This window comes from Phaethon lepturus, unplaced genomic scaffold, assembly GCF_000687285.1.
Source record: "Phaethon lepturus isolate BGI_N335 unplaced genomic scaffold, ASM68728v1 scaffold2681, whole genome shotgun sequence".
In the NCBI taxonomy this organism is placed as follows: Eukaryota; Metazoa; Chordata; class Aves; order Phaethontiformes; family Phaethontidae; genus Phaethon; species Phaethon lepturus.
In genome coordinates this window covers 133,070-142,042 of record NW_010515345.1, presented here as the reverse complement: position 1 = coordinate 142,042, position 8,973 = coordinate 133,070, and the positions used below count along the sequence as shown (strand labels likewise).

The 8,973-nt window shown below is 46.2% G+C and overlaps 1 protein-coding gene across 5 annotated transcripts in view; it reads left to right on the top strand.

Annotated features, from left to right (window-relative positions):
- The window catches only part of GRIA1 (glutamate receptor, ionotropic, AMPA 1), a 124,697-nt gene that overhangs the window by 321 nt on the left and 115,403 nt on the right, over positions 1-8,973 (top strand). For 3 of the 5 annotated variants that reach the window (XM_010295716.1, XM_010295715.1, XM_010295717.1), the window contains exon 2: positions 2,076-2,213. In XM_010295716.1, the coding sequence (XP_010294018.1) occupies positions 2,076-2,213 (138 nt within the window). Of the gene's footprint in view, positions 1-1,533; positions 1,556-2,075; positions 2,214-8,973 lie in introns of those variants that run through there. The other 2 variants (XM_010295719.1, XM_010295718.1) reach the window with 1 other exon arrangement.

The following is an 8,973-nucleotide window of genomic DNA, read 5'->3' as shown; positions in this document are numbered from 1 at the left end:
GCGACGTTCCCTGGGAAATGGGGGGGGGGGGAACTGACCCGTTCATTTGCTTGGGAGGGCAAAACATATGTATGTGTGTGTGTTGTATGTGTGTGAGAGAGCGAGGGGGTGAACCGCGAGGGCTGGATTTGTGCGTTGGTACTAGCTTTGCGAGAGCAGAGATCTATCAATTTGTCTCTGGGGGAGGGGAAGGTTGGGGATAAATGCCTGCACACACACCAACACAGAGGGAGAAAAGTGCCTCTGAAATGGAGGAAGCATGAAAAAAAAAAAATCTGTTTCTTGCTCTGAGAAATGCTGGGGCTGCCATTGTGCGTTGCTGCATTTGCAAAATCAGCGGTTGCATTATATGTGTTTTGTGAGGATGCTCTCATCTGTAGGTAACTGGGACGAGAGGTAACAAACAGGCGCGCTCTGTTGTTGTTGCTAAAGAATAAGGGCAGAGCTATTGGAGGAAGATTTTACATTGAAGTCTCCTTTCATTTCATGCTACTTGCTTCCCCTGCGCACCAGCAGTGCCTGTTTGATTCCTTTCTCCCTTTGTAACTTCTCAGTGCTCCTCTATTTCCCTCCCTCCCCAGGTTTATTATTACTCTCCCAATGATCTTTATGGATGAGGACTTGTAACCAGGTCCCAAATTCTCTTCCCTTGCACGCCGATTTTCTTTCTCACCTTCATTCTCTTTACAATGCCAATCAATTACTAATCCACCAAGTTCAGGCAACTCCTGCCTGAATCCAGCTGCACAATTGGTGTTTTATTGCTGTTGATGCTGCACCCCTGTCTCCTTCTCTTCCGTCCTTCCCTTTAACTCAAATTTGTGCAACATCCCAGATTTTTTTCCTTTTCAACAAAGGCATTTAATAGCTTAACTCGGCTACTAGTATCTCATTCCTCTCTGGGGTGGGGGGATGTTCATGCACAAATAGCCCTTTCCACACAGCAAGGAAATGCCCTCTATACTAAAGATGTGCAAAGTGCCATTGATAGCAGGTCTCTGCACATTTATTTCTTCTCCAAACCATCTGCCCTGGAGGGTGGGCATAGATACTTCCTGCTTCTTTAATTCCGTCTTGTTGCTAAGCGCTTTGCTTCCCTACCTGTAAAATGCCCGTAACAGTGCTCCCTTTAAATGCATATAGATTACAAGTCAGTCTGAATCTAGTAGCACCTTTCTGGAGGCTGTGCAGGGATCTGCTGCGAGCCAAGTTTCCCACTGGGGAAGCAGCAAGAAACTTTTCCTAAGGCTGGGTTATCGCAGTACTTTGTTCCAGGTCCATGGAAGGAGAAAGGCTCCAAGCCTGGGTCCAGTCTGGTCCCAGTTCCTATCCTATTTATATCACCTTGTGATTCTGGGCTTGTCTGTAGTTCTGCTCAGATGGATCCCTTTGAGAGTTAAGCTTTTGATTTCCTGCCCCCTTTTAGTTTGGCCACTGTCACCTGTTAAATTCAGGGTTTTTCCATGCAGCAGACTTCCAGTAGCAGCAGGTGTTTGGCCATGGGTCCCACATCATTCCGGCTCTCGCAGCCCTGTCCCCATCCACCCAGCACTGTGCCTGTTGGGCCAGGCTCAGCCAGTCTGCCCCACACCCCAGAGTCCCATAGTGCGGGGGAACCCCTGCACCCCTCCTGGAATAAAGTCTTCCTCTCAGTCAGCAGGGTTTAAACTGAGCCTCAATAAAAGTAAGAGGAGGAGGAAGACAGACTCTCATTCCTCCTTTTTAAAGGTAACATTGGCAGCTCTTCCATTTCTCTTAAAGTTATGGGGTGTAAGGAGGTTAAGCCAAATCCCATGGTTCATCCCGACCCCGCAGGTTGCTGGGCCGAAGGATGCATCAGGGCTCCTATATGTGATCCAGGCATTACATAATGCACAGGTTGGAAAGGTTTTCTGCTCCCAGCCTGTCCACAGCGGGCACAAACCCCCCAGGTCTTGTGGGCTGGAGGGATCCGGACTGTAAAGGCACTCCCTGGGCTGGGGAGCTGTAGCCTCCACTTGCAGGAATATTTTGGACTCAAGAGGCTGCTGATATGGGTGTGCTGAAGACCTTTGTTGTTCTGTTTTTCTCCCCAGGGGGGTTATTTCCTAATCAACAGTCCCAGGAACATGCAGCTTTTAGGTTTGCGTTGTCTCAGCTCACGGAACCTCCTAAGCTCCTTCCCCAGATCGACATTGTGAACATTAGTGACAGCTTTGAAATGACATACACCTGTAAGTAGTGGCATTTACTTTGGTTTCTTTATTCCTGACTGGCTTTTTTTGTATCCGAAATAGGAGACATCTTGCTCCAAATGTGTGACTCCTTTAGGGTCCATGCAAGACAACCCCGAACACACGGGCAAAAGATTCTGATTCATTTTGGTTTGGGCTAAGACCTAGGGCTGAGGTAGTGCTGCAGTTATTCAGCGCATCTTGCATTTTCTCTTTCACTGCTTCCAAAGTGGTAGAAAACCCCCAACAATTAATTTCCTCTTGTTTCTCTAACCTCTGCCCAACTAATTATGTTGAGGTTTCATTCCCATATTTCCTATAGCCATGATGTACAACAAAGTCATCTCTTTCCACCCACGGGGTGCACAGAAGTCTCTGTTTAGTGTGAACAACTTCTTCTCCAGCCCCAGTTTATCCATCTGTCTTTGTAATTTAAGAAAGGCTTTGCAGAAAACAGCAGCTTGCTGCAAGTGGAGTCCAGACCCACAATGAAGGGCATGCCTAATAATGACAGAGAGGTAAGAGAGTTCTAGTTTCAAGTACCAGCGAAATCATTGGTTCTAAAAAGTACTACAGGCTGAATTCGCACCGCACAGTCGATCGTAGGGTGTACCTGTACCTTGCTAAAGCACAGCGCGTTAGCTGTGCTGTTCTTGTTACATGATATAGTTGGGAAAAGAAAAAAATGGCTTGCCAGGTAACGCCAAGATTAGCAGCAACAAATAAGACCAGGAGGGAACCAGAGGAAACAAAACCCGTAACACAGCCCTGCGGCTGCAGTAGGGGCTGTTGCAGCATTTGCCTCCCTTGCAGCGACTGGTGCGGTGCTGTGCATGAGGGGCTTGCGCCGCCGGGATGTGATGCGCAAAGAATTTCTCGGTTCAACCTGGTGTCAGACACTGCTTTCGCTCTTTCAGCCTGGTATGTGTGTATGGGGACTGTCAGGAGGGAACGGAGGAACACTTCCCTTTGTAGAGCCTGTTGGATTGTTGTTGGCTCATATCTGTAGTACCCTTTTGATTCACCGAAACATCCTCTCTGCAGTTTAGTCATGTCGAGAGTGGGGTAGAAGTGGATACAAACTGTTCTCTCTGCTGAGAAATACACAGAAGGGAAAAATGCTTTCCTGCAAAAAGAACCAGGAATGTACAGGAGGAGAATTAATAAGGCTCTCTGAAAAAAGAAAAAAAAAAAAAAAAACTTGTGATTTTTTCTGTTGGGAGGTTTGCAAGTACAAGATTGCAGGAATTTCCTGGCCAGCGTGACATAGGAGAGAGAAGTAATAATTTCATCACACTTTCATTGGAGTGTCTAATGACACATCTAAAGATTTTCTATTTTCCTTAATATCCCTCTATTTGCCAACTACAAGCTTTCCATCAAGGAAAAGCAACTATTTCAGTTCAATCCAATGGCACTTCCTTGGCAGGAAAACTAGACAAATAGAAGAAAAAAGACAGACCTTGTATCTATCAAGGGAAAGCATCACCCACCTGGGGTAGAGTTGCTGACTGTGGCTGGGGATGAGCTATTTCAGTGCTGATAGCAGGAAGAAAGCAGGAACTGCAAGAACATCACTAGAATAAATTCTCCATCTGCGCATTGTTTTCCATCCCTCTCTATGCCTGTCACTAATGGTTTTGTTTACAGCGTTAATGTTGATAGGAAGACCACGATACTACTTATACTTCAGAAATCTCTCATTAGTACCATGGGGACGGAGGTGGTCTCTCAAAAGCTGAATGGAAGCAAGACAGCCTCCCAAAGGATGTTATATTTGAGCTCTATGTAGGGCACATTGTCCTAGATCAGACCAGCAGAGCACTCAGCACAGTCCAACTTCACTTGTCCTCATTTTTCTTTTCTTATAATTAAAAACTTCCTAAGTTCTTCTGGACTATGGAAGGCAGCATTTGTTTTTTAAACACAAAAGAAGGTGTTATTCCATGTACCTTAGGGGAAAAAAAAAACCCCAACCCCCAAAAAAACAGGTCTCCCTTAGGAGACCTGGTTTTAGTACTCTAGGGCTGGAGTGAAACTTTTGCAAGGAATTATGTCCTTTTTCATCTTCCAGCAAATTCCCTTCCCTGTTGCCAAGACTAGCTATCAGCAGAAAGATCTGTTTATTTACAGAGAATAAAAATCCTGCCCACATAGTGGTCCTTATCTTCTGAGAAAAGACTGGTCATGCTACCGGTTCAAAGTACCAGGTTTTGTTCCCATGGAGATACAGAACACAGCGTTTCCTTCTCATTGGCATTACCTGTTTCTCTGATGGTTAAGTCAAAGGTGTTTGGACGGTGTAAACGTGGTGCTGCCCTTATCAGGGTCTCCAGTAGGACATTTGAGGAAGACTAGTAGGGTCCCAGCCCCATGGCAAGTCCTGCCTTGTGCTAGGATCTGGCTTCATGTGCTAAATGTAGTCCTTATGGCAAGTGCCTGAAGCAGCATCATTCAAAATACAGAATAGATATTGAGAATCAGTGGTGACGGCAGAAGTAAAAAACCTTGATGGGCAGCTTGCAAGGCAGCGATGAAGTGGCAGGGTGAACTGCAGCAGAATGACAGCACCATGTCTAAGGAGACCGTATGCAAAATGTATCTCAGCATCAACTGTGGCACTGTCTACCTCTGCCTGACATATATCTGCTTACCAGTTAGGATGAGCGAGCTTTGGTGTGACAGTGGGTGAATTTACAGTATGAGATGCACCCATTTGTGCACAGGTGACAGTGATAGGGAGCTGTTAATGATGTGCTAGCGAAGATCGTAAATTGGTAACAATAATACCCATGAAAGTGATAAATCTGTAAAATATCAGGAGGCTGCAGTTGTTGTTGGGCTGTTGCTGTGATAGCCCAGCAATAACTTTTGCATTTCTGATGCTTCCAGTTGTGGACTTTTTATCATTGCGCAGTGGTTGTGAATACCTCTGTGTGGGGCAGCATCGATCTACAGGTCCTGTGGTCCCTGTGCGTAACACATCGGTAGATTATGATTCTAAGCAAACTGTAATCATTAAGAAAGCAAAAATAGGTAGTGGGTACAACGTGCAGTAACTTCATATTTCGTGTGTGTGGTTGATGCTAATGCTGTTGCGTGGCTGAAACACGGGCACATTTCAATAACTGAAACATCTTCCTGAATTCATTTGGTCCCACAGAATAGGTAGTGACGAACAGGCTCTGTGTTTGCAGTTGGATGTGTGGTGTGGCTTACCAGTATGAAAATACACAGCCGCCTCTTTGAGGGTTCTTAACTGAAGGCTAGGAGACTTTATATTTTTGTGCTGTTGCTTCGAAGGCCAAGGTAATTGTTTAGGGGGAAGGTGAATTTAGAGTCCTTCCTTCAGAAGTACGTAGCAGTGCCGGGTGACTGTAAAGGGTGGAATGATGCTGTGGTGTCGCTGAAAGGTTTGCCTAGCAGAGCAAAACCCTTCTGATAGCTCTGAAAACATGTTCACAGGTTCTGTCTTCAGTCCCACTTGGAAAAGAGCTTTACGGCCTCAACACGGTTGCTAGCGAGCTCTGCCTGGCCGGGCTTTGCCGTGCCTGGCGGTGCTCAGGGCAGACCTAGCACGGCAGGGTCGATGCTGCAGGCTGGAGCTGCACGGTGTGGGAAGAGGGGTGCTTGTGCCGGGTGTGAGGACACAGGAGGTCTGATGCTTTTAGAAGAGCTGCAAATTCCTATCCCTGGGAGGTCCGAGTGGACACGAGCACCGTGTCCTGCTGGAAGGAAAGGGATGAGAGGTTGCTTACTTGAGGCAAGCAGTGCTGGGAATAGTTTCCTCTTATTCTTCATCTCAGCCTCCACTCCTGCACGTGTAATGCACATCCCCATCCTGTGCATAGCCCAGCTCCTTGGGGAATACGAGTTGTTTCAGCCACAGCTCCATAGCTTTATTTAATTTGTGGTGCAGAGACTCCTGCTTTCGGCCTCTGGCTAGCGTCCCCAGGTGAGACCCGGCAGCGTCAGGCAGACGGTGGCGGTTGCTCTCGCTGCCGGGGAAGATGATGGCTCAGCGACAGACTTCCCTGGCAGTGACCCCGGGGACGTGCCCTGTTGAGCAGAACTCGCAGAAGGTGAGTCACCAGCTTGGTAAATCTGTCCCTGCAAAACTCAGAAGTGTCCCTGCCACATTGGAGGGATGAGCAGCGACTAAAAAAACCTCCATTCAGCACTGAGCCCTGCAGCTTTGCTGATGCGGCCATCGGCTTTGGCGTGCTTAGGTCTTGGGCTACCGAGCAGAGATATTCAGGAGCTGCACGCCTGAACCGCGGAGGTCTGCACAAGACAGTAGCAGGATTTTGCAGCTGCAAGAAAACTTGTAAAGAGGCTGAAAAACAATGAATTATTTATCCTCCTTCCGTGTACGCACAGCTACAGTTACCGTGGGGTCTTCATACTGAGTACGGGACGTGGGTGCTGCTAGAATATCAACAGTTGAATCTGTTCTGCATATTAGAAAATGAATATGTAGTCTGGAGTCTGTTCATATTTTGTGAAGGCCTCCCAGCACCAATTAGAGAGGGATTTGTAGCGATCACTCACTCTGTGCTTATGTTCTTATCAATAGTAGCAAGCTTAGATCCAGATCAGCTATGAAATGAAGTATTTCTTTTTCTTCTTTTTCTTGGAGACTTACTTACATAGAGAGTATTACTGGAGATTGCTTTTTATCTCTTAAATTACCTCTCAGAGACAGGAAGGAATAGGCAAACATTTGAATGTTCTCAAATGAGGATCTAAATTTGGCTTAATTAAACAATTATTGCATGTTGAATTTAAAGGAAGCGGCTTTGTTGACAAACATACGATGGTCGCCATTTCTTGGAAAGGTGTTGCCGTAATTATTCCAGCAGCAATCAATTAAAATGCAATTTTTATAATTAAACTTCCACAGTCTAAATAAGCCCAGCCCTGCAATAGTAAGTAATTGTTGCGGTGTTGGTAGACTTGTTTTTATTTTCGCAGTGTCAGAAATCTCATGTAAATGCTTTGGGATTTTTTTTTCCCCCTGCAGAGCTCAGGATGCTAGCTGTGACTATTGAATGTGAGTTAAGCCAACAGAAACATGGATTTAATGACCAGATGCAGTCTGATTAATGCAACATAGGTACTACAAGGAAATACATCTCCTTAGATTTTGTAATAGGAAAAGATGTGATGCAGGCAGATGAATCACAGAGCATCAATTCATATTAGATCAAATTGAGGTTAAGGATGCTCAATTTCTGGCATCCTTGTAGAGCTTGTAGCTTTCTAGTAAGTGCATGTTTGTTTAGTGAGATGCTAGCACCTCACGGAGTCAGGTCCAGCCCTAAGGAGGGTGCTGATGGGTGAAATCCTGCCAAAGAGGAGGGAGCGGGTCCTGGGGGGGACACCAGCCTCCTGTGTCCAAGGTGGCTGCAGGGGCTCTGGGCTGGTAAGAGGTGCTCGGCAGTTGCAGCCGCTGCCAAAGAAGGTGGAAGCTCATCCCATGTGCTTTGCCCAAGAAGGAGGAGCATTTAAAAGATGAGTGCCGAGCCATTTCCTCAGCTACGGCTGCCAGGACAGGGCGGGCTGTCTGTCTGCCTTCATGGATCTGGGCACGGAGAGCCTTGGGTGAACGTGGGCCAATATCAGCAGCAGGGACACTGGTGGGGCTCCACTGTCATTTGGCAAAGGCAGCCCTGCCGAGAGGCTGGCAGTGCTCATCAGGTGTCAGGAACGAGTTTCCCCCAGTCTTGTTTGTCCATTTCTCTCCAAAGGGCATAGGGGCACTTATTCTTTTCATTACTATTTGACTATTTTTATTTTGGATCCTGGGCTATGGGAGCGGTGCCTGGGGAGAAAAGCTGATATGACGCAATTAGGAAAAATCAGAGGAGGACTAAGGGGAATTTCACACCTGCAAATCTATTTGCTCATCTGGAAAGGATCCCAAATGCTCATTGGTGACAAGCGAAGAAGAGAGTTTGAAGAAGTAAAATTTGGGCCCTGCAGCAAGCAGAGAAGGGATTTGAGAAACGGTGAGCAGCAGAGGCCAGATCTGTCCATTGTGTGACAGTCACAGTTTTCACTCACAGCTTATCCTTTCTTCTCTAAAAATAAAGCTTTTTTATGTGAATAGGGATCCTACTAAGCCAGAAACACACAGGCTTTATTTTTTTAGCATATTAGCAAGGTGAGAGTGGAAATCTTCATGTGGCTGCAAGGAAGGCAGCATGGGGAGGTGCGCTGTTCCTTTCCAAAACTCTAGTGGGAATTTTATTAGTTATATATGTTTACATTTCCCTTAATAGGGTTAGGGCCCCAAAGGCAGCAGCGCTCTGTCAGTGGAAATGGAAACCATCCCGGTTAGCTTCAGTAACACGTGGAGTGCAAAAATCAACATGCTCCTTAAAGAGGCAATAAATCAGGGAGATTTTAATATTCTGTAGATTCAAATTCTCCGGGGTGTGGTATTAACACAAGTCTGAAGACAAAGATGCATTTATTTCAACTGCATTCCTTTAAAGAGAGATGGGTTTTTACTTCTCTGCCTTTAGTTGTATAGAACTGAGACAGGGTAACGTTTTTCCCAGTGAAAAGTGCCGTCTTTTCCGGTGGAGCACGGGCTGTCCTTTGGGAGGTTACATGGATTCCTGAGGAAGTCGGGTATTAGACAGGATGCAAAAGAAGGGCTGAACCGAGCCATTAGCAATTCACCATCATACCAGCAAAAAAACCATTTCAAAATAATACTGACTGATTAGAATAATAACAGCATGCTATCAGG